General features: G+C 42.4%; 1 protein-coding gene across 2 annotated transcripts in view; it reads right to left on the reverse strand.

The window, feature by feature from the left end:
- Positions 1-1,174: 1,174 nt before the first annotated feature.
- Positions 1,175-25,959, reverse strand: part of snupn (snurportin 1) — a 42,946-nt gene continuing 18,161 nt past the window's right edge. The window contains exons 4-9 of one of the 2 annotated variants that reach the window (XM_043680519.2): positions 17,381-17,485; positions 15,659-15,755; positions 10,525-10,622; positions 9,773-9,853; positions 3,856-3,936; positions 1,175-2,837 (exon numbers count right to left, since the gene is read on the reverse strand). In XM_043680519.2, coding sequence (XP_043536454.1) covers positions 2,484-2,837; positions 3,856-3,936; positions 9,773-9,853; positions 10,525-10,622; positions 15,659-15,755; positions 17,381-17,485 — 816 coding nt within the window. In that variant the 3' untranslated portion in view covers positions 1,175-2,483. The remainder of the gene's footprint in view (positions 2,838-3,855; positions 3,937-9,772; positions 9,854-10,524; positions 10,623-15,658; positions 15,756-17,380; positions 17,486-25,959) is intronic. The other variant, XM_043680520.2, reaches the window with a different exon arrangement.

Raw genomic sequence — 25,959 nt, forward strand, 5'->3', positions numbered from 1 at the left:
AGAAAATTGGATTAAATACATGGAGAAAAATTGCAGTGACATGTGTCTGAATTTTATAAAGTGCCATATTCCCCACACCACTCAACTAAAATGTTGGTGCAGACCTCACCCACTCAAAAGGGGGCTGCCCTGAAACATTCTACATACAAAGCAACATTAATCACCCAAGATCAAGATTCAACACCACCCCCCCCCCCCCCCCCCCCCCCCCCATCTCAATCTGATTGGATGCCAGCTTTGTAGGCTCAGCAGTGCCAAATTCACACAGGATATTTTTTGAACCATGCCCCCAACCCCAACAAGGGAGGCACCCATACTTGCCTAATATTAACAATACAGTAAATGCTGCTGGACATTCATTAGTAATGGGTCTTCCTCTGCTATGTGTATTAAAAAAAAGCAGCAAGGGCAGGATGAGGCACTAGAGATAATGGCAGGCCTTCCCCTGGGGTCAGAGGTGATGACCAGTGACTACTGCAGTAATATTAGTGGGGGGGGGGGTTACTGACAGCAACAGACCCTCAAGGTATAGGACCAGCAAGGGACCAAGCCACAGGTAAACAAGGCAGATGGGTGAGTCATGAGGGATGGGTGGCTGTCACCAAACGCAGAGTTGCATTAATGACACATCACCCCTCACTTCCCAATGTCAGATCCTTTGATCAGACACAGTGACTTTAAGAGAGAGGTCATCGCCTCTGCCCTGGGAGCAACTCCAAATGGATTTGTTTTCTCTAGCTGCCTGCATGGCAAGTATCTTCCAAACTGAGTCCCTTAAGTCGGCATTACTTATCTATTGAGGACTTCAATTAGTCCAGCCATCTATCAGTCTTCCCACTTTGCACTTAAAAAGGATAGAACCCTTCCTCTATACCCAGTTCAGAGGAGGGCTTTAAAATCTGTCCACAACAGGATATGTTCTGTAGATTTGGTCAGGTTAATTGTGAGCTTTAATTTAGCTTTCTCACCACGTTATTTTGCTATACTACCCCTGCTCAAGGGGTTATTGGTCAACAAAGAGCCAACTCAGTCTTGTAGCAGAGACTCCAGGAGGTTCTTGTCTCACCACCGCCCCTTTGCTAACTAGAAGTAAAGCTGACAAATTTGGCTCACAAATCTATTTCTCAGCAGTAATTAGATCAGTGACAAAGAAGCATACAAACACTGAAATACATCCAGTTTTACAATGAGAAATTTGATTTATTAAAAAGCAGGTCACCAGACTGGTGGATAGTACAATCAATCATCCTCAGCACAGTGCTGAACACTTTCAGAAAAGCTATAAATCAACCTTGAGAAACAATGGCCTGGGATAAAGCAGACAAAATAAAAACACAGGATTTCCAGCCAGCAAAACCGATTATTGCATTTCCACAGAGATATTGCAGAGGACAATTGTTCAAGAAGAGACATTAAACCTCAAATTCAGCAACATTTCGTTTTTGAAAATGATGGCTCATCTCCAACCTTCCTATGACCCGAGGATCAACCAAACACATACATGGAGAAGTGGACTGCATTCATCACTGGAAGGAACGCTGACACAATCATGTTGATTGGATTTAGAGATGCCGGTGTTGGACAGGGGTGTACAAAGTTAAAAATCACACACCAGGTTATAGTCCAACAGGTTTAATTGGAAGCACACTAGCTTTCGGAACGCAGCTCCTTCATGGACAACCACCTGATGAAGGAGCGGCACTCAGAAAGCTAGTGAGCTTCCAATTAAACCTGTTGGACTATAACCTGGTGTTGTGAGATTTTTAACTTAATGTTGATTGGAAGTTGTGTAAAGCTGCACACGTGCCCAGCAGGCAACTACAGATTTGTCAGGACAAGTTGACTCAATGGCAGCACACCTTCAAATGAGTTCAGAAAGGGCTAGCTTTTCCAGATCTGTATGGTTTTACCCAAATGGACAATGTGCTTAAGAGTTAACCTCTGTATTTCCAATACCTCTGACAAAATTTGCTCATCTACCTTTGTACTGCAATATATCAAAAAATAATGCACCAATTCCTAACCTGCAGTATTAAAAAAGCTAACTTATAACTCAAGCCTCTCATTGGGTTTCAGCTCAATATAGAACCAAATGCTAACAGACACTTGATGTTCACAAATGCCCTGACAACCTCTCCCTTATTAAGTATAACTATGGGAATGTTCCCAGTGAGTGTTATTCTGCTTCCTCTCATTAAATGATTGACTCACCAGCCTTGTGCAGGAACAGCACATACCGAAGCTCGAGACAAATAACCCACTTACTCTGAATGTGTGCACTGTCAAACTGCAAGAACAAGCAAAGGCACAAGCCCCAAACTTCATCTCTCAACAATTCCCATTCAATAAGAGCCTGCTGGAATGAAAGCTCAAATGTAACTTTTATTTTTAAAATAAATAAACCAGGAAGCGCTGGTCCTTTGAGTGTTTCCGGCAGGAGATCTGCCATCTTGGAACAGTCACTGTCCATACAGCCAAGTCACTCAGCTTCTGATTTTACTCGTGCATTCCATTTTAGAGGGCGATGATCCAGCTTTTTTGGGAGTGGAGAGATGCTCCAATTCATATCGGCCCAACCCAGCGGTCTCCGTCTTGCTCGGGTTAGTGCTGTACCCCTCGGCCTTGCTCTTTTTCAGCTCGATTATCTGTTGCATTTGTGAGTTGGCATATTCGGGCTTCACAGACAAAGGGCAGGCCGGGACAGCCAATCCAAGGATGTCAGCCACCATGTACGGTTTCAGCCAGCCAACTAGCGGCGTGCTCCCCGGGGTGTAGTGTGTCTGCTTGTGGTAAAACAGCAACCCATCCACCTGCAAGGCACATTTCAGATCACAGACCTATTCTGGAGAGGAAGGGGGACCCAACTTAACATGGGACCTCAGTTTCTTAAACACATTCATCCTGACACACTCCTTTTACACTTAAAATGATTAAAATACTGAATGAGCACGCAAACAGAAAGAGGGGTCTGGTGTCAGACAAGATTGTGTCAAAAAGGGAACGAGTAAATGAGGACAAGGGAACAAAAGGGAGAGATCAGACAAAAAAGTTAAAAGGAAACAGATATATAGTATTTACATTGCATCTTTCCCTAAACATTTCACAGCTAAACAAGCCTCATCACTGTTATGTTGAAGGGAACACAAGCAATAAGGTGAAAATGACGAGGTCATCTGTTTTAGCGATCATGGTCGACAGATGCATTGGTCAGAGTACTGGAGATAATTCCACTGCTCTTCTTCAAAGTGGTGTTTGGTGGGTGGTGGTGTATGGTGGGTGGTGGTGGTGTTTGGTGGGTGGTGGTGGTGGGGGCTAGGGAGAAGAGACAAACAAGGTCTCAGTTTAACATCTCATCCACTGTCCTCATGACTTGTCCTACCTGTCAATCTGGTTTCCCACCTATCCACTCCACCCTCCTCTCCAACCTATCACCTTTACCACCACCTCCAACCACCTATTGCACTCTCAGCTATCTTCTCCCCAGCCCCACCCCAAATTTTCTGCTCAAGCATTTGCAGTGGGACATAAACATTTAAGCTTTTAACTCAGACTAGAATGATAACCCAGTGAACCATGGCAGAGATTAAAATGGAATGAAAAGCCAGTGTATTGGAATATGGTAAATGGAGTTATCATACATCAAAGTTCCCTTATGACAGGAGAATCATAACACTTCTAACAATGAACTCATTTGGAATCACAACTGAGATTCGGCAATCTATGTTACTCTAATTGGAGGTAATAGAAAAATATAATCTGCTGTGTTTTAGGGAAAGAACTAGCTACTTAGAGAAAAACCGAGTAGAGGAGAGTGAATGAAACATGTAGAGACATGTTTAGAACAGTTTTAATTACCTCAAATGGATAAACTGCAGCCAAAGTCTGGCAAATGGCTTCTGGTGTACATGGCAAACTTGGCAGGCCCACAAACTTAAACTGTGGAGAGAAGAGAGAGATTGACCTTTGTACTTCTCAACAGTATTGACAATCCAAATGTACTACTGGCTTACAGGCCAAAAACAGCTTTTAAAAAAAATGATGAATGGAGCCTGGTTCCCAAACAAGTGCATGCCAATGTTCATGTTCCACTCAAGAATCCAGCCACCCACCCACCCATTATCCTAATCTTTTACTTACTTCTGCCTCACGTTATCTAGACTCCCTTTAAATACATCAAATATTTCACATCAATCACTTGAAAGATGAGGTGCTGTTCTTCAAACTGACAATTAGACTCTTCATAGCTTCTGGATTCAACCTTGATTTTGGAACTGCAGACTGTAATTTCTGTCCCAACATTACGTTTCCTTTCACTTAGTACACATCAGCCTTCATCCGTTTTTCCTTACTTCTTCACAGCAGCTATTGTAAACAGTTTTAAGGTAGTGAGTATTAACTGGGGGCTCATCTGTGCTCTAACACAGGGCATCTTCCGAATGCCCCTGGAAAGGAAGCGTGCAGTGTCCAATGGGATATTTGAACCCTCCTATGACCAATGGGCACTGCAGTGGCTGAGCGCATCAACCCCAGGGATGACATTTTAGTTTAGTTTTCTAAGTTTCCTTTGAATATTTAGGTTTTGTTAAAGAACCAGCCCCTAATGGGTTAATTCGGTGATCCTCTAATTAGTTAATCTGATCATTTGAGCACCCAAAAGCATAAAAATAGCAGCAAAATTGATGCAAGGTGTATGGTAAGCGAGATGCTTGTATGTAAGTAAAAGTTGTATGTTTAGAAGAACAAGGTTTCAGTCTTTGATGCTTCACTGCCTAACCAGCTGAGTTATAACAAAGGTTCAGGACTGGGCCAAAATACCATCCAGTCTGTTTTCCTTTCAAATCAAAATTGTGTTCCATGTTTACAGGTCTCCATGTTCACTTTTTTAGTATTGCTTCAAGATTTTATAAACGTTCTTTCTAATTGCATATATGAGACAGAGCACCTTGTTCAAATAGGAGGCCCATTTACGTTTAGCATAGAACAGTAGGAGTCTGAATATATTGTTGTGGTTCTGTTCGCAGAGCTGGAAATTTGTGTTGCAGACGTTTCGTCCCCTGTCTAGGTGACATCCTCAGTGCTTGGGAGCCAAGGTAATAATCTGGGGGCTGGGTTTGAATCTCGCCATGGCGATGGTGGAAATTGGACTCAATTAAAAAATCTGGAATTAACAGTCTGAAAACACTGCTGATTGTCAGGAAAAATCCATCAGGTCCACTAATGTTCTTTAGGGAAGGAAATCTGCCATCTTTACCTCACCTGGCCTGGCCTGGCCTTGCCTTTGTGAGACTCCAGACCCACAGCAATTGGGTCTCCAATGCATTTACATCTTTCTTATAATGTGGTGCCCATAACTGTACACAATATTCCAGCTGAGGTCTAACAAGGACAATTAGGGAATGACCAATAAATGCTGGCCTAACCAGTTATGCCCACGTCCTGTGACTCTGCACAATTGAATCAAACTCCTCCTCTCTATTTCAGCTCCTTTTACAAAGAGACTTTGATCCCAGTCTATCAAGCTGAATTGAAATTCAGAGCCACTGTGTATAAGGAAGGTGTGCTGCAGCCAGAAGTTGTGGTACACATTGGCACCAACGACATGGCTAGGAAAAAGGGATGAGGGCCTGAAGAGAGAATATAGGGAGTTAGCTTGGAAGCTAAAAGGCAGGATGAGCAGAGTAGCAATCTCAGGACTGCTACCAGTTCCACGTGCTAGTGAGGCGAGGAACAGAGAGTGAGTGCAGATAAACACGTGACTGCAGGGCTAATGTAGGAGGGAGGGCTTCAGATATGTGGATTAGTGGGATACCTTCTGGGGAAGGTGGGACCTGTACAAGGAGGACAGGTTGCACCTGAATTGGAGGGGTACCAATATCCTAGGCGAGAGGTTTGCTAGAGTCCTTCAGGAAGGTTTAAATTAGTTTGACAGGGGGGTGGGAACCATTGCTATGGATCGGAAGACGGAATAACTAGTGAACAGCAAGATACAGTGTGCAGAGAATCTGTGATTCGGGACAGACAGTTGATGAACAATGTTGCAGTTAGTGTGATGGGTTGAAGTGTCTCTATTTTAACCCAAGTAAGAAGGAATAAGAATAATTAACTTCGAGCATGGATCAGCACTTGGAGCTACGATGTTGTGCCCACTTCAGACTTGGGATATCACAGGAGCAGGAATGCTTGTTGGATGTTCCAGGGTTTAGATGTTTCAAAAGGAATAGGGAGAGAGGCAGAAGAGGTGGAGGAATGGCTTTGCTAATCAAATTGTTTGAATGGAGCAGTTTTTGTCAGGTATGTCCAGAAAGGATTCCTGACTCAATGTGCAGATAGACTGACTATAGGGGAGACCATATTGGATTTGGTGCTTGGCACCAAACTTGGCCAGGTGTCAGATCTCTCAGTGGACGAGCATTTCGGTGACAGTGATCACAACTCTCTGACCTTTACTATACTCATGGAGAGGGATAGCAGCAGACAGTATGGGAATTATTTCATTGGGGGAGGGGGAGTTACAATGCTATTACAGGACCTGGGGCACCTAAATTGGGAAAAGATGTTCTCAGGGAAATGCACAACAGCAATGAAGAGGTTGTTTAGGGAGCACTTGCTGTTAGTGCTAGATAGGTTTGTCCCACTGAGGCAAAGAAGGGATGATAGGGTGAAGGAACCTTGGACGATAAGGGATGTGGAACATCTAGTCAAGAGGAAGCAGGAAGCTTACTTAAGGTTGAGGCGGCAATAATCAGACAGGGCTTTAGAGGGTTACAAGGTAGCCAGGAAGGAATTGAAGAATGGACTTAGAAGAGCTAGAAGGGGCATGATAAAGCTTTAGCAGGATTAAGGAAGATCCTAAGGCATTTGACACTTATGTGAGGAACAAGGGGATGGCCAGAGTGAGGGTAGGGCCAATCAGGGATAGTGGAGGGAACTTGTGCCTGGAGTGAGAGGAGGTAGGGGAGGTCCTTAATGAATACTTTGCTTCAGTATTCACAACTGAGAGGGACCTTGACATTTCTGAGGGCAGTGTGAAACAGGCTGATATGCTCGAACAGGTTGATGTTGAGGAGGAGGATGTACTGAAAATTTTGAAAAACATAAGGAGAGGGAAGAGATTGCTATGCCTTTGGCAGTGATCTTTGCATCATGACAAACACGCTGAAGGCGGCAGAGCCTTCTTGGTGTACATGCAAAGTGTTTGATAAGGTTACCCATGGTAGGCTCATTCAGAAAGTAAGGAGGAATGGGATTCAGGGAAACCTGCCTGTCTGGATACAGAATTGGCTGACCCACAGAAGACACAGGGTGGTGGTAGTAGATGGAAAGTATTCAGTCTGGAGCTCGGTAACCAGTAGTGTTCCACAGGGATTGGTACTGGGACCTCTGCTCTTTGTGATTTGCATAAATGACTTGGATGAGGAAGTGGTAGGGTGGGTTAGTAAGTTTACCAATGACATGAAGGTTGGTGGAGTGGTGGATAGTGTGGAGGGCCGTTGTAGGTTGCAACGGGACATTGACAGGATGCAGAATTGGGCTGATAAGTGGCAGATGGAGTTCAATCTGGAAAAATGTGAAGTGGTTCATTTTGGAAGGTTGAATGTGAATACAGAATATGGGGTTAAAGGTGGGATTCTTGGCAGTGTGGAGGAACAGAGGGATCTTGGGGTCCATGTCCATAGATCCCTCAAAGTTGCAACCCAAGTTGATAGGGTTGTTAAGAAGGCGTATGGTGTGTTGGCTTTCATGAACAGGGGAATTGAGTTTAAGAGCCGCGAGGTTATGCTGCAGCTCTGAAGAGCCCTGGTTAGACCACACTTGGAATATTGTGTTCACTTCTGGTCGCCTCATCATAGGAAGGCTGTGGAAACTTCAGAGTGGGTGCAGAGGAGATTTACCAGGATGCTGCCTGGACTGGAGGGCATGTCTTATGAAGAAAAGTTGAGAGAGCTAGGTTTTTTCTCATTGGAGCAAAGAAGGGTGAGAGGTGACTTGATAGAGGTGTACAAGATAATGAAAGGCATAGATAGAGTGAATAGTCTATTTTTCCTAGGGCAGAAATGGCTATCACAAGGGAGTACAACTTTAAAGGTGATTAGCAGATGATTTAGGGGAGATGTCAGAGGTCGGTTCCTTACACACAGAGTGGGTGGTGCACGGAATGCACGCTCAGCAGTGGTAGTAGAGTCAGATGTATTAGGGACATTTAAGCAACTCTTGGATAGGCACATGAATGATAGTAAAATGAAGGGTATGTAGGAGAAAAGGTCAGCACAACATTGACGGCTGAAGGGCCTGTACTGTGCTGTACTGTTCTATGCCTGTAATACCTGAAAATTGACAGATTAAAGTGAATAATTATATTACACACTAAACGATAACTGTTCTTGAACAGACTTCAATTCCACACTTTTAATGAGTGTTTTAGCTCAGTTAACGACACTCCATGAATCACACCCTAACTGATTATTCAATCACATTTAAAAATATGATTTATTTATTCATAGATAAAGATCCGCATGGGTATTCGTTTCTCCACTGGTCATCAGCCTCACTTTCAGAAAACAGGAGTGGGTAGCCATACCTAGAAACTTCACGTTTTGACGCAGAATTCAAATCCATATGTTTAATGAGTTTTATTTCACTTAACCACACTCCATAAGGACATTAATAAGTTGGTGTAGTGTTTGGGTAGGTGACATGACGTTCCATGCAGAGAAGGGAGAGGTTGGAAAACATTGAAAGACAATATAAACTAGAGCTACAATGCTAAAGGGGGCACAGGATAGGGTCTTGAATGCCAACGTGCTTGATTATTGAAGGTGGCAGGACAGGCGGAGAGAGAAGTTAATAATGCAAAGTGTTCTCAGCTTTATTAATGGAAGCATATAGTACAATAGCAGGGTGGTGACATTGAACTTGAGATCCCTGCTGGACCTCAGCTGGAGTGTTGAGTACAGTTGTGGGCACCACATTATAGGAAAGATGTAAATCCATTGGAGAGTGCAGAATTGATTTAGAAGAATGGTTCCAGAAATGAGAAAATTCAGTTATGACGAGAATTGAACAGATTGGGACTGTACTCTTTCAAGACAAGGCAGCTGACAGGAGACTTGATAGAAGTTAAATTCTGAGCTGGTTGGATAGAGTAGATATGGAGAAGCTATTCATGCTAGTACAAGAAAAAAAAAGAATCACTGGATTGCGAGACACTATCTCAGCCAGTTTCTCGCCTTCCTCTTCCAATTTTGACTGAAGCCAGAAAAATCTGAACTTGGTCGATATTTAAAAAAGATATAAATTTAAAGTGGCATGAGAAAAAATACATTTTCATACAGTGAGTAGTTAGGGTAAGAAATACATGGCCTAAAAATGTACAGGAGTCAAGTTCAATTGAGGTGTTCAAGAAGGGCATTGGATGATTATTTTGACAGAAATCAAATGCAGGAATATGGGGAAAAGGCAGGAGATTGGTACTAGGGGACAGAACCCGTGCATTCACAATGGGCTGAATTATCTCAGTCTGCGCTGTAAGAATTCTGTAATTCTATGACAAAATTCTTAGCCCACTGATTACTACCTCCTCGTATTTATACAATCAATTCACACCAAATTAATCGTCAATTAATATATCCATCTATCTTTCCCTTATTCCATTAGGTTTCAGATTTCCCTTCAGGCCATATTTAATAATAATAAATGATATCCCTACAAATATAAATATCCGTTTGGACTAGAATCCGCAAATCTTGCCATAAGAAAACGTGGAAGCACTCACCGGATTGCGAGACACTATCTCAGCCAGCTTCTTGCCTTCCTCTTCCAATTTTGACTGAAGCCAGAAAAATCTGAACTCGGTCTATATTTTAAAAAAAAGATATAAGTAATTAAAAATGATTTGCTAAATAATTATTTACAAACTCATTCAAGGAATTAAACAATTTTCAGTACTGTAGCATCTGTGATGTCTTGAGGACACGACCAAAGTTCTTTACAATGCATTACATTATGAACTGCATTCCTTTATATTGTAGGTGAAATAGCACCCAACTTATACAAGTCAAGGTTCCCAAACAACAAGGCAATAAATATCTAGGTGACCCTTCTGCTTCTCAAAATAACCAGATGTTGCCCAGGATACAATAAGTCATCTCCATTCTCAGGACACTTTGTGCTACTTGAGCAGACGGACGGAGATTCAAATTCAATGTTAATGGTCCCTCCAACTCAATCAATACTGCACCATGCATCTATATTTCGTGCTTGGATCTAATCATGACCTTTTGACTCAAATTAGGCTAACAACTAAATCAAGCTGATGGTTAATAATAAAAAATGTTCTTGCCAAATTGAAAACACACTTGATTTTATTCTTTTTATTAATATGTTAGCCTATTTAAGACTCGCATTGTATGGAGCTTGTTAAGTAGATGAAACATCTTAATGATGTCCCATGTCCTATGATTATAATACAGAATAAGTGGAGCAGTAGGAAAGAAGATGTTTTTTAAATGTTACTATCTTACACACCTGACAATCATAGACTGGGTGACCCCTCCAACACATCACATCCAAAACAAAGTATGTTCTGTTCACTTCACTATAAATACAGTCCAATATGGTGTAATCTGGAGAAGGAAATGCCAAAAGTCAGCAACAAATAGGTTAATAGAATTCAGAAGGATAACCTTCTTAAAGCTCAATTACAAGCCTTTCAAATCAATGACATTGCATCAGGGGGTGTTGGGTTAATGAAAATTAATCATTTGCTGTAGATAGCTTTTAATAGACTTATTCACGTGTGTTTGACACACCTCTAAAAAAGGAGAGATTTGAATTTTACCTTCTGGCCCAGACATAGACACACTACCAAGAGTCCCAATTAATTGCTCTAAAGTGGGAAACATTAAAAGCCAATTTGAACACAGCAATCTCTCACAAACACCAATGAGATAGCAATCACATTACCTGTTCCTTTTTAGTGATGCGAATTCAGGGATAAATGAAGGAGGTAGGGATGAATAGAATAGTTACAGCACAGAAAGAAACCATACAGCCTGTGGAGCTCATGCTGGCATTATTAGATTAGATTACTTACAGTGTGGGAACAGGCCCTTCGGCCCAACAAGTCCACACCGACCTGCCAAAGCGTAACCCACCCAGACCCATTCTCCTACATTTACCCCTTCACCTAACACTACGGGCAATTTAGAATGGCCAATTCACCTAACCTGCACATTTTTGGATTGAGAGAGGAAACCCACGCAGACACGGGGAGAATGTGCAAACTCCACACAAAGTCGCCTGAGGCGGGAATTGAACCTGAGTCTCTGGCGCTGTGAGGCAGCAGTGCTAACCACTGTGCTACCGTGCCGCCCATTATGCAAGAGCAACCCAACCAGTCTCACTGCTCTGACCCTTCCCATAAGTGTTTCCCTTCAAGGACTTGGGTAAATGCAAGGTATTGCATTTTGGTAAAACAAACAAGGATAGGTCTTACACAGTTAATGGTAGGGCCCTAGGTAATATGGTCAAACAGAGTCCTATGGGCTGAGATACATACATCTTTGCAAGTTGCATCATAGGTAGACAAAGGGGTTAAAAAGCCATTTAGCACGCTTGCCTTCATTGGTCAGATCGAGTCTAGAGTTGGATATCAAGTTGAGGTTGTACAGGATGTTACAGAGACTACTTTCAGAGTACATATTCAGTTCTGGTCACCCTGCTATTGGAAGGATATTATTAAATTGGAGGCTTCAGAAAAGATTTACCAGGAGTGGAAAGTTTGAGTTAGAAACATAGGCTGGGACTTTTTTCACTGGAAGGGAGGAAGTTAAGGGATGACCTCTTAGATGTTTTTAAAATCATGAGGGGCAAAGGTAAGGGGAATAGAAAAATGTCTTTTCCCTAGGGTGGGGCAAGTTCAAAACTAGGAGGCATATTTTTAAGATGAGAGGAGAAAGATTTGAAAAGGGATAGGAGGAGGAACTTTCGCCACAGGTGGTTCATGTGTGGAATGAACTGCCAGATGTAGTAGCAGATGCAGGTACAATTACAACATTTAAAACATGTTTGAACAGGTATATGAATAGGAAAGGTTTAGAGGGATAGGGCTAAATGCAGGCAGGTGGGACTAGTTTAGTTTGGGAAACTTGGTTGGCATGGACAAGTTGGACTGAAGGGGCTGTTTCCATGCTGTATGATTCTATAAGTCTGCACACGAGATCCCAACCACTCAGCGTGGAGAATTTTTTTTTCCCTCATCTTCAGTTTGTTTACTATTCATTTCAAAATTGGTACCACTAGTCTCAATCTTCCTGCCATTGGGGAATGGTTCCTTCCTTTGTTGACACTACATGATTTTCAGCATGTCTGTCAAGTAAACTTTTACCCTTCTCTCAAGAGAACAGTCCTAACTTCTCTAATCAAACTAAAAGAATTGGATACAATACTCCAACGGAGACCAAATCAGAATTCAATGAAAGGTTCATTACAACTTCTTTGTTTTGATACTCTATAATCTATTGATAAATCTCAGTAACTGCACATTTTTTTGAAGTGCCCTGCCACAGTTTCATTTCAGAAGTCAGCTCCCAGACACTGTCAGACTCAGTGAGAAATCTACACCTCCACACATCCTCCATACAGCAAACCTCAGTTGGTAATCACTTCTTAGGCAATTTTAAAAAAAATTCTCTTTAAATGTAACTCAGCCAGCTAGCTCAATGGATAGGGGCAATACTGAAGCTGACAGAGGGCTGATGTTTGTTTCCAGCTCCATGCAGAGTAAGGGCAGACACTGGGATGAACCTCTCAGCCCAATGGCATAAATGACACGTAAAACAAAACATAAAACTTATCAATCACAGCACCTCATTAAGTCTGAACTCTCAATCCTTGGTGAAAGACACGATGAACATTGATCTGATCTCAGTACAGTTGTTAACAGTTATCATAAGTAGCGCCTGTACTACATATTCACCCCCAATACAGGAGTCAGTTCCAAAGGCACCACTTCTCTAGTACTCAAACAGTTCACTAAGTTCTTGCTCTGTTCTCAGCTCCAGACAAAACTCTGCTGACTTTAGGCACTTGGATTTCATGCTGCAGTTGCAATCAGCTGTCAGCACCTTGTTAAACTTTGATCACCTCTGTGCTGAGAAGCAGATACAGCTGCTGCTAACTAGCAGGAAAAGCAGCTAACTGGAGATTGTCCAATTTTTAAATGTTTACTGCTTACCGCTGATAATGGGCAAATCTCATCAACATGAAACTTGGCCATAGTACACATTGGGAACTATGTTCAAAATTTTGTGGAGTTTTATTGACCCTTACATTAGTGGTAGGAACATTACTGGAAAAGATTCTTAGGAACAGGATTTACTTGCATTTGGAAAAGTATGGACTTACTAGGAATAGTCAGTATGGCGTTATGCAAGGGATGTCTTGTCTCACAAACTTTTTTGAAAAAGTGAAGATGACGGACGTCAGGACAGTGGATGCTGTCTACATGGAGTTTACTAAAGCATTTGACAAGGCCCCTCATGGTACACTGGTCTAGCAGATTAAGTTGCATGGAATTCATGGTGAGTTGGCAAGTTGGATACAAAATTGGCTTTCTCAGAGAAGATAGAGGATAGTCGTGGAGAGGTGCTTTTCTGATGAGGTCTGTTGATAGTGGTGTGCTGCAAGGATCAGTGCTGGGACCTCTTAAATGTTAAGAAGTTTCACAGATGACACAAAAAGTTGGTGGAATTGTGGACACTGAGGAAGCTTATCAAAGGATACAGCAGGATATAGATTAGTTGGAAACTTAGATAGGAAACAACAGATGAAATTTAATCCAGACAAATGTGAGGTGATGCATTTTGGGAGGTCAAATGCAAGAGGAAGTATGCAGTAAATAGTAGGACCCTTAGGAGCATTGATACGCAGAGGGATCTTGGGGTGTAAGTCTATAGCTCCCTGAAAGTGGCAACACAAGTGGATAAGGCGGTAAAGGCGGCTTATGGCATGCCTTTATTGGTCAGGGCACTGGATATGTCATGTTGCAGTTGTGTAAGATTTCAGTTAAGCCACATTTGGAGGTTTTTTTGCAGTTCTAGTTGCAACACTATAGGGAGGGATGTGGAGATTTTGGAGAGGGTGCAAAAGAGATTGTTGCCCTGGATTGGAGTGTATTAGCTATCAGGTGAGATTGAATAAACTTGGACTGTTTTCACTAGAGGTGGTGGCAGAGGTGTAGATCATAGAAGTACATGAAATTATGATAGCACAGTTAGGATGGATAATCAGAGTCTTTTTTAGGGTGCAAATATCAAATACTAGGTTTAAGGTGAGACCTTAAAAGGAGGAGATGTGTATGGAAAGTTTTTTTAAGTTGAGGGTGGTAGGTGGCTAGAACATACTACCAGGGGAGATGGTTGAAGCAGATATGTCAGCAAGGTTTAAGAGGCTCGTAGACAGACATGAACAGGTAGGGAACAGAGGGATACAGACCATGTGCAGGCAGATGGGATTAGTTCAAAATGGTATCATGGTTGGTACACATATGGTGGGCCAAAGGGCCTTTCCCGGTGCTGGACTGTTCCATGTTCGGAAATATGAAATAATTATTTCCACTGGTCGATAGTTTATGTTCTTATATTAGAAGTCAGGCAGGTTTCATTGCAGAATTTGTTAGAATATAGAATTCCTGATCAGAAACAGCAGTGGAACCAGAATCCATGGAACCTTTTTAAAAAGGAAGTTGGTTAAATATTTGGAACGCAAAAAAACACTAATTTGAAGTGCAGTGGGAAAGGGTGGGAGGAAGGAATTTTTCAGAGAGCCAACATAGGCACAGAAAGCTGAATGACTCCCTTCCAACACCATGCAATTCTAATCCTGTGTTCTATTTTGTCTCTCGTGGGTCATGAAACAGCATGAGGGCAGATCTTTCTGTTCAAATTGAGCAAACTCATTAAAAACTATAATTTATTAAAGCAACTCACTAAAGCTTATTCATCAGCTCATTCCAAATGCTCAACCTCTACTATTTAGGAGCAAAAGGGTTGCCAAGTCACTAACCATCCTGACTCTAAATCCCAGAACAATTCCCCACCCCCCTACATCCCATCAGCCTTATGGGTCTACCTCGACCAAGTGGGCCACAGCAGTCCAAGGTACCAGATCAATTCCACCTTCTCAATGGTGATTAGGGACAGTACATAAGAAATAAGCACAGGAGTAGGCTGTTCGACCCCTCTAGCCTGCTCTGCCATTCAACAGGATCATGGCTGCTCGGACATTCCTCACACATACCTTTCTGACCACTCCCTATAACTCTTGATTCCCCAAATGATCAAGAACCTACCTCAACCTTAAATAGACACAAGGACTCTACCCTCACAGGTCTCTGTGATAAGGAGTTCAGAGAGAAGAAATTCTTCTTGATCTCAGTCTTAGATTCCAAATAAAGGGATGTTAATTTATGTCCTCTGGTCCTACACTCTCCCAAGAAGAGAAACATCCTCTCAGCCTTTATCCTGTCAAGCCCCCTGAAGAATCCTGCATGCTTCAATCAGATCGCCTCTCTTTCTTCGAAATTCCAATGAGTAGATAAGTAAATGCCGACCCAGTTAGCGGAGCGCAAAGTAACAAATTTTAAAAATCTGGTGTTTACCTTTGCCTGTAGCAGAGTTGTGCCGATTTCCACCAGGGAGGAGTGAGGGAAACCTGTTTACGCAGAAACCACTTCTTGTATATGCTGCTGTGCTCCCCTGACCAAAGGGAATCCAACAGAAACTATTAGTGAATCAAATCAGAGTCTTGGCTTCATATTCACTTTCCCACTATTCTGTTGGGTCTTCTGTTTATAAGACCCCTCCCTCCGCGTATCAATGTGCCACATGGTGCAATCTGTGGCCTAACTCCATATACCCGCCTTTGGCCTATTTCCCTTAGTATCTTCACTTAAAAAAAATTATCTACCTCAGTTTTACAATTAACTGCCATTTGTGGAAGAGAATTCCAAACATCTACAACCCTTTTGTATGCAGAAGTGCTTTGTAACATCACTCTTGAATGGTCTGGTCCTAATTTTTAGACTATGCCCCCTAATTCTAGAATTCCCCAAACAGTGGAAATAGTTTATATTTTTTTACCCTGTTGTTTCCTGTTATGATCTTGAAAACTTCAAATCAGACCACCCCTTAATCTTCTAGAGAAAACAGGCCTAATTTGTATAACATCTCTTCATAATTTACCCCTGAAATCCAGATTTCATGCTTGTAGAACTATATTGTAGCCCCTCCAAGGCCAATATATCCTTCCTGGAGTGTGATGCTCAGATATGCTAGTAGCACTCCAAATGGAATCTACAACTTCATCATGACTTTTGCATCTTTGTACTCCAATCCTCTCGATATAAAAGCCAGCATTCCATGGTCTTCCTAAATTATTTGCCGCACCCATCTGTGGCATTTTAAAGACCAAAGCAACTGGACCCCAAAATGGTTTGGATAGCCACTGTATTTAACGTCATACTGTCTAGAAAGTACCTGATTTACCCTGGTTTGGACTAAATTAGATAACCTCAATTGTTTACATTGAAATGCATCTGCTAAGGTTTTGCCCATTCACAACCTTTTATAATTTTGTGTGATAATCTACATTGTCTACAATAGCCTACAATATATTTTCTTCCTTTCTTTTGGTTTTAGGGGGTGCTCTGTGCCTCCTTCAGTTTATTCCTTTCCCCCTGTTCACTCCACAGGATTCTTTCACACCACCCTGGCAGGCATTCATTGCCTGGTTTCTAATAAAGCAGCTCTGACAAAAGTCAGGATTGATATACGTCAATGATGACCAATTAATAGATGCAACGTTTTAAATGCTTAATATGTGACATTGACTTCTCCCCAGAAACATCGCGCACACATTAATTTTTAAAATTAATTCTTGCGCATCATTCTTCTTAATCTATAGCTTGTTTATACACGAGTAGTTTCCACATTTTTATAACATGAATCACAGCTCCATCTTTTCAGATTCTTTGAGGTCATCAACAATCTCTTGCTGGCCTATCCATTATGTACCGCTGTCTTACATCAGTATGAAATTCTCTCTCCTGACTTCCATGCCAGGACTTTCCCTTTTCTGACCCCAAAAATCAAACAATTCCCAGTTTTTTTCCAATCTGGCAGTACATGCAGGTGAAGCTGCTCAAATGTTGGTGCTGAATAGTGGATTGTGACTGCTAGTCTCTGACAGTTTTGCACCATTGTATCCTACATTAATACTGCAACACTCTGAAAGGGAGCACATTGTGTGAATTCACATCTGGCAGCCACAAGGCTTGACCAATTGTGCAGGGCAGAAGGGATTTCAGGCATTCTGTACTTACTCTGGAAGCTATGATGAGAGTCCGCTTGCCAACAGGACAGACCACCAGCAGCCATTCTTCAATCAGGTCACTGGGTACATCCACCAGCCACTCAGAAAGCATCAACTGCAAGAAACAGAGGCACAGCCAATTACAGACAACTTCTTTGTAAAGTTGCTCAGGAAGTATCAAATTCCTTACACTGCACTGGTATACTTAAGATATTCCACATGCGCAATATGAATGCTTAAAGCAATAAAGAGAATTAATATAGTTACTGAATTGTAAGCAAAATACTGCAGATGTTGGGAATCTGAAATTTCAAAAACCTGAAAACACCCAAAAAACTCAGCATTTGTGAAACAAGAAACAAAGTTATTGTTTTGAGTTGTATAATTCCAAAGAAGTAATATTTGGCTCAAAACAGATGAGTCTCTCCACAGATACTGCCTGGAAAGTGTTTGCAGTACATTCTGTTGTCATTTAAAAGCTCATTAGGACTTGTTCTAGGAGAAAACCAATTCAAAGACGAGCATTCCACATCTATGCTCTCCTTGGAAAACGTAAGTTGTGTATTAATTGTGTTTAATAGTATATAGGTGGCGTACAAGCATTACCTGGGGTTTCACTTGAACACCCAGACATAGTAGGACTCTTGTGGTGCAGTGATGGTATCCTTTTCCCGAGGCCAGAATGTCTGGGTTCAAGTCCCACCTGCCCTGACGATGTGTCAAGACTTTTCCAAAACAGGGTTGAAAATCACAAAACACCAGGTTATAGTCCAACAGGTTTCCAAATCATTTCCAAAACAGGTTACCCAGATAAATTTACACAGATACAATTAACCCAGTGCAAGCAGATCAGAGGTCCTCCTCACAGATGGAGGCCTGCACTCTAGTCTCTCGAGAGAAGAAACATGCAATCCACCAATATACTTGGGTCTTCCACAACTGGAGTGTCACAGGGCTGGGGTGCATCATCGCGCCCCACAACAACACCCAATTTAAATATTTCATGTTTCATTTGAACATTTGATTTTTGTTAGAGTGCCCCGTTAAGACACTAACACTTATTTGATTTAATTGGTCACTCAAAGCAGTATAAATAGGTACTGACTGAAACTGAGTTAAGGTGTATGTGCTTGTAACAAGTGTAAAACCAAATAAAGATTTGCTACAGTACTACTAGTCACCAACTGGCTGTGTGGATGTTAATAGAAAATGATTATACAGAAGTCTTAAAAATCTTTTGGTCTTTGTGGAAACCTGTGTATTGTTTATTTCTCCAATTAAATGAGAAAACATTTTACTTCTGTTACAAAAATAAAACTTGCTGGAAAAGCTCAGCAGGTCTGTGGAGAGAAGATCAGAGTTAACTTTTCAGGTCTAGTGACCCCTCCTCAGACCTTCTGTTACACCTCATTGGGATAGTGCACTAAACTCGGAGTCATCACAAAAATTAAAATTTGTTATTAAAGTACAAAAATCCCCAATTTACTTGCTAAATAGACTCAAGCTAACAGAAAACATGGACCAGGTTTCTCACTTAGCAAACCTACTATTTACAACAAATAAATAGAACCCAAACAATTCCTTCCTTACTTTTACAATAGTCCTGTTCTCCAACTTCAGTCCACGATTAAAGATACAGAAAAATAAAAATATATAGCCTGCACATTTTTCATACAGGCCAATTATTACAAGTGTGTCTCCTGCTCAAGAATCACAATCTTATCTTTCAGTGAGTCAGCTATGCACTCTCACATCAGAAGCTTGTGGTTTGAAAGTCCATTCTAGAGACATAAGTACAAAACACTGCCTCGAGTGTAATACTGAGGAAGGGCTACCTTGTAGGAGGTACGGTCTTTCCAACTCTCTTCTCAGATGAAGGTATAAGATCCCATAGCACTATTTAAGGGAGGTTATTTTCGGTGGAAGTGGGTACTGCAGATGCTGGAGATTAGAGTGGTGCTAGAAAAGCACAGCAGGTCAGGCAGCATCTGAGGAGCAGGAAAATCGACGTTTCGGGCAAAAGCCCTTCATCAGGTTCTTCTCTGTATTCTCCTGATATTTATCCCTCAATAAACTTCATGAAAATGGATAATCTGGCCATTGTCATACTGCTGATTGTGAGACCATTCTGAGTACAAATCTACTCTCGTATCACATGCAGAACACGTCCCACTTCAAGAAACAATTGCTTGTAAAGCACTGAGGTTTTGTAAGGTGTTACAATAATGCAACCTCTTTCCTTCATCAATCAAGTTATATCAAGAATAAGCCTGAACCCAGAATCTCCCATTTATCAGATGTGCAATCTCAGGCAATCCACACGCTGCAGAGGGTGCAGCAATTGGAGGCTGTGTCTCTAAACAAGGATAAAAGACTGTGGTGCTAAGAATTATCTCAAGCCAAGTACATGTGCCATACTGCAACTGGTAATGTTGGGGATGAAAATAACTGCTAAATGAGAATGCTTTCATAATCAAGGCCCCGTTTATATGCATCAAAATCCAGGCCTAGTTGAAGTCAACCAACCAGTTGCAAACAGCACAGATAGCCCACATAAGAGGCATGAAAGTCTAAAATCCACTCATCATACGGAGTTACTGTAGTCATATGGACACAATTATATATGAGAAAACATTTCCATTTGGCCCTTCAGGGCAGATCTGTCATTCAATACAATATTCTGGATTAGTGGTGCTGGAAGAGCACAGCAGTTCAGCCAGCATCCAAGGAGCTTCCAAATCGACGTTTCGGGCAAAAGCCCTTCATCAGGAATAAAGGCAGTGAGCCTGAAGCTTGGAGAGATAAGCTAGAGGAGGGTGGGGGTGGGGAGAAAGTAGCATAGAGTACAATGGGTGAGTGGGGGAGGGGATGAAGGTGATAGGTCAGGGAGGAGAGGGTGGAGTGGATAGGTGGAAAAGGAGCTGGGCAGGGTAGGACAAGTCCGGACAAGTCATGGGGACAGTGCTGAGCTGGAAGTTTAGAACTAGGGTGAGGTGGGGGAAGGGGAAATGAGGAAACTGTTGAAGTCCACATTGATGCCCTGCGGTTGAAGTGTTCTGAGGCGGAAGATGAGGAGTTCTTCCTCCAGGCGTCTGGTGGTGAGGGAGCGGCGGTGAAGGAGCCCAGGACCTCCATGTCCTCGGCAGAGTGGGAGGGGGAGTTGAAATGTTGGGCCACTGGGCGGTGTGGTTGATTGGTGTGGGTGTCCCGGAGATGTTCCCTAAAGCACTCTGCTAGGAGGCGTCCAGTCTCCCCAATGTAGAGGAGACCGCAACGAGAGCAACGGATACAATGAATGATATTAGTGGATGTACAAGTAAAACTTTGATGGATGTGGAAGGCTCCTTTAGGGCCTTGGATAGAGGTGAGGGAGGAGGTGTGGGCGCAGGTTTTACAGATCCTGCGGTGGCAGGGGAAAGTGCCAGGGTGGCAGGGTGGGTTGTAGGGGGGCGTGGACCTGACCAGGTAGTCACGGAGGGAACGGTCTTTGCGGAAGGCGGAAAGGGGTGGGGAGGGAAATATATCCCTGGTTCTGGGGTCTGTTTCGAGGTGGCGGAAATGTTGGCGGATGATTTGGTTTATGCGAAGGTTGGTGGGTGGAAGGTGAGCACCAGGGGCATTCTGTCCTTGTTACGGTTGGAGGGGTGGGGTCTGAGGGCAGAGGTGGGGGATGTGGACGAGATGCGTTGGAGGGCATCTTTAACCACGTGGGAAGGGAAATTGCGGTCTCTAAAGAAGGAGGCCATCTGGTGTGTTCTGTGGTGGAACTGGTCCTCCTGGGAGCAGATCCGGCAGAGGTGGAGGAATTGGGAATACGGGATGGCATTTTTGCAAGAGGTAGGGTGGGAAGAGGTGTAATCCAGGTAGCTGTGGGAGTCGGTGGGTTTGTAAAAATGTCAGTGTCAAGTCGGTCGTCATTAATGGAGATGGAGAGGTCCAGGAAGGGGAGGGAGGTGTCAGAGATTGTCCAGGTAAATTTAAGGTCAGGGTGGAATGTGTTTTTACCTCATTCAATACAATATGGCTGATCTTCTGCGTCACTCACAACCTGCTTCCCACATCACTCAATTCCTTGAAAGACCAAAAACCAGGGGTAATAGGTCAAGTGCTACTTCCCTTTTCAGTGAAACTTCTGTGCCAAATACTGGAACTCGACGCAGGAAAAGGTTCAATTGGTGACCTTCCATTCATATCATTTACGGGTAATGTTTTTCTTTTATGTTTCAACAGTCGCAAAAGTTGGCAGGTTCACAGAAAAGGCTATGTTTACCCCTATAACACAGCGTTGCATACTGGCAGCACACATTATTAACTATGTCTGTGCATTTAGGTGACTGGTGCAGGCGTACAATACAAAGCAATAGTATTGACGAACTGGAGCACATGTGGGCATCTATCCTGGAGTGACATTACAAACTGCTGAGCACAAATAGAACAAAATGATAAACTTTGCTCACCTACTCATATTCTTTGAGCGCAACTTGAAATTTAGTGACCGCTTGCTGAGTTGAAATAAGGCAGCAGCTGCATGTAAACACAAACAACGCCAAGTCAACCTGACGTGGAACAACATGCCATTCTTTTGTTTCCATTTGGTCAAAGATTTGGAACACCCTCCTGAACAGCAAGGTCAGTGGTTCTTCACAACATGGTCTACACAGCTCAAGGCAGAAGCTCACCCTGTTCAAGGATAATTGGAGATGCTAGACTTTGCCAACAATGCCCATCTTCAAGAAACTAATTAAAAGAAAAATTCTAGGTGTATGCACATTAAAGCAAAAGATTTGTTAAGATACTTTCCATTTTAGATCCTCTCCCAATTTCCCTTACTGGAAAAAACAATAAATTTTAAAGCAATATTAAAAAGCTTTTGTAATTGGACCAAGATCACATACACTAAACCTAAAAGAGAGCACAGCTCCTGCACACAGGGAACTTGCCAATTCATCAAATGTTGTGTGTTTTAAGCCAGGGTTTAATTCTTGGAAGAGACCAATCGATGCACACGCCTTCCTCAGTGCAGTAGACCACTGGCAAAGTAAATCTGGCATTGTCCTCTATGCTAACCAAATGATGGACTGCTCCCAAACCTGACTAATCACAAAATAAGAGTCAAAAAGGGTGGTGCTGCAAAAAGAAAAACACAGCAAGTCTGGCAGCAAGAGAGGAGGACAGTTGACATTTCGGGCATAAGCCCATCTTCAGGTATGCTCCTGATGTTGTTAAACCTAAGAGGGTATAGAAAAGATTTACAAGTATGTTGCCAGGACTGGAGGGCTTGGGTTATTGGGAGAGACTGAATAAGTTGAGGCTTTTTCCCCTGGACTGTCAGAGGCTGAGGGGTGACCTCCGAGAGGTTTACAAAATCATGAGGGACATAGATAGTGTGAATAGCTAAGGTCTTTTTCCTGGGGAGGGGGAGGGTGGGGAGGGGGAGGGAGGGGGGGGGGTCCAAAACAAGGGGGCATAGGTTTAAGGTGATAGGGGAAAGATTTAAAAAAAAAGGACCTGAGGAAACCTTTTCAAGTAGAGGGGTGGTGTGCGTATTGAACAAGCTGCCAGAGGAAGTGGTGGAGGCGGGTACAATTATAACATTTAAAAGGCATTTGCATGGACAGATGAATAAGAAAGGTTTAGGAGGGAAGTGGGCCAAATGTTGGCAAACGGGATGGGTGGTTAATACGATGAGTTGGACTACAATTAGCTTGCTTAAAAAAATCCTGAACACAGCAGAAACTATGTTTAGTTAATCAACCCCTTTGCATAGCTAAATGAACAACAAAGAACAGTACAGCACAGCAATAGGCCCTTTGGCCCACCAAGACTGCACTGACACATGACGACTTTCTAAACAAAAAAAAATTGTGTTTCTACGTGGTCTGTATCCCTCTGTTTCCTACCTATTCATATATCTGTCAAGATGTCACTTCAACATTGCTGTTGTATCCAGCCCCACCACCTCCTCTGGCAGCACACTCCAGGCAATTACCACCCTCTTAAAAAAAAACCTGCCTCTCACATCTCCTTTAAACTTTACCCCTTTTACCTCAAGTCTATGTCCCCTAGTAACTGAACCTTCAGAAAAAAAAAGGTTCTGACTAACCATACTATCCATACCTCTCATAATTCTGTAAACTTCTTTTAACTCAGCCCCCCCCCCATTCTTTTGGTGTCTTAATGAAAACAAGTTTGTCTAATCTAATCTATCCTCATAGCTAAAAGCCTCCAAACCATGCTGTGTAAATCATTTTTGTATCCTCTCCAAAGCCTCAACATTCCTTCTGATAGTGTCGCAACCAGGCCTGAAAACAATATCCCAAATGTGGCCGAACTAATGTACTATATAGCTACAACATGAATTACCAAGCGTTATATTCCATGCCCTGACCAATGAAGAAAACCATGCCAAATGACTTCTTGACCACATTATCTACAGTTGTTGCCATTTTCAGGGAACTATGTACCTGTACCCCAGATCCCTCTGCATGTTGAAATTACTAAGAGTTTGACTATTGATTATATACTTCCCTCCTGCATTAGATCTTCCAAAATTCATCATCTCAAATTTAAGGGCGAATTACTGGAGATGCTGGAATCTAAATTGAAAACAAAAAAAAATGCCAAAGATCACAGACTGATGAAAAGTCATTTCGACTCGAAACATTAGCTTGGTCTCTCTTGATTGATACACCCTAACCCACTGTGATCTCCAACATTTCAGTTCATCTCATATTTGTCCAGATTAAACTCCATTTGCAACTTCTCTGCTCAAGTATCCAAGCTATCTATATCCTGCTGTATCCTTTGGCAATTTTCCTCACTATCTGCAGCTCCCCAAATCTTTATGTTATCTGCAAACCAAGCAAATCAAGCCACCTACATTTTCCTTCGAATCATTTATATATTATAGACAACTGCAATAATCCTTGTGGATCACTGGTCACAGACCTGTAGTCAGAAAAACACCTTTCCACCACTACTCTCCATCTTCTACGATGGAGCCAGTTCTGCATCAATTTCAGTAGCTCACTGCAGATCCCATGTGAATTCACTTTCTGTATCAGTTTGCCATGAGGGAGCATGTCAAAGGCCTTGCTGAAGTCCACGTAGACAACATCTACTGCCCTACCCTCAACCATCGTTGTCACTTCCTTAAAAAAACTCTATCAAGTTTGACAGATATGATTTCCTCTGCATAAAGCCATGCTGCTTATCACTGATAAGTCCATATTTTCCAAAATGTGAGTAAATTGTATCTCTAACAATTTTCTCCAACAATTTCCCTCCAACTGATGTAAAGCTCTCTGGCCTGTAATTTTTCTGATTATCCCTTTTACCCTTCTTAAACAAAGGAACAGTGTTGGCTATTATTCAGTCCTCTGTGACCTCTCCTGTGACGGAAGAGGATACAAAGATTTCAGACAAGGCCACAGCCATTTCCTCTTGAGGTGTCCCTTTAGCATTTTGGGTTCGATCCCATCAACTACTGAGGGTTTGTCTACCTTAATGCTTTTAAAACACCCAATGCCACCTCCTGTTTTGTTCACATGCCCTAGAATATCAACATACCCCTCTCTAGACTCCACCCACCATGTCCTTCTCCTTTGTGAATACCTATGCAAAGTATTCACTAAGGATCTCATCCACTTTCTCCAGCTTTCCTTTTGTCCTGGAGTGAAGCTATCCTTTCCCTAGTTACCCTCTTGCTCCCTATATTCACATGAAAGGTCTCGGGTGTTCTTCCTTAATTGTGCTTGCCAAAGACATTTCATGGCTCCTTTTAGCCCTCTTAATTTCTTGTGAGTTCTTTCCTGCTGTCTTTGGCTTCTTAGAGGGCTTTGTTGTCTTCAGTTTTCCAAACCTTGCTTAGCCCTTTTTTCTTGACTGAGCTCTGAATTTCTTGTCACCCAAGGCTCCTGATTCTTGCTGTCCTTATCCTTAATTTTCACAGAAACATGCTGGTCCTGAACTCTAAACAGGTCTTCAAAAGACTCCCACATGACAGGTGTAGACTTACCTTTGAATAGCCACCCAATCTACATTCCTGAGCTCCGACTTAATATTGTGGTACTTAGCTTTTCCCCTATTTAGTACTTTCATCCGAGGGTTACTCTTATTCTGATCAATAATAATAAAACTTACACAATTATGGTCATTGTTCCGAAAATGCTCCCCCACTGATACTTCTATGACCTGGTCTGGTTCATTTCCCAACACTAGATATATTATGGCCCCTTTCCTCATTGGACTATTTACATATTGTTTCAAGAAAAACTATCCTACACAGCTGACAAATTCTGACATTCCCTCCCCTCAAATCCAAGCACTAAGCGAGTCCAGTCAATATAGGGGACTCACCACAGCAATCCTTTTGTTTTTATGTTTTTCCACAATCTCCCCATATATCCGCTCCACTATCACCCAGAAGCTATTGGAAGGCCTGTAGTACAATCCCAAAGTGATTCACCCTCCCTGTTCGTGAGCTCTACCTATATTGCCTTGCTGTGTGAGCCCTTTAAGGTGTCCTCCTTCTGTGCAGCTGTTATATTCTCCCTTACCAGTAAGGCAACTTCCCCACCTCTTTTACAT

Source organism: Chiloscyllium plagiosum, unplaced genomic scaffold (genome assembly GCF_037043375.1).
Source record: "Chiloscyllium plagiosum isolate Xiang-an unplaced genomic scaffold, Cpla_swu_hap1 HiC_scaffold_42, whole genome shotgun sequence".
NCBI lineage: Eukaryota > Metazoa > Chordata > Chondrichthyes > Orectolobiformes > Hemiscylliidae > Chiloscyllium > Chiloscyllium plagiosum.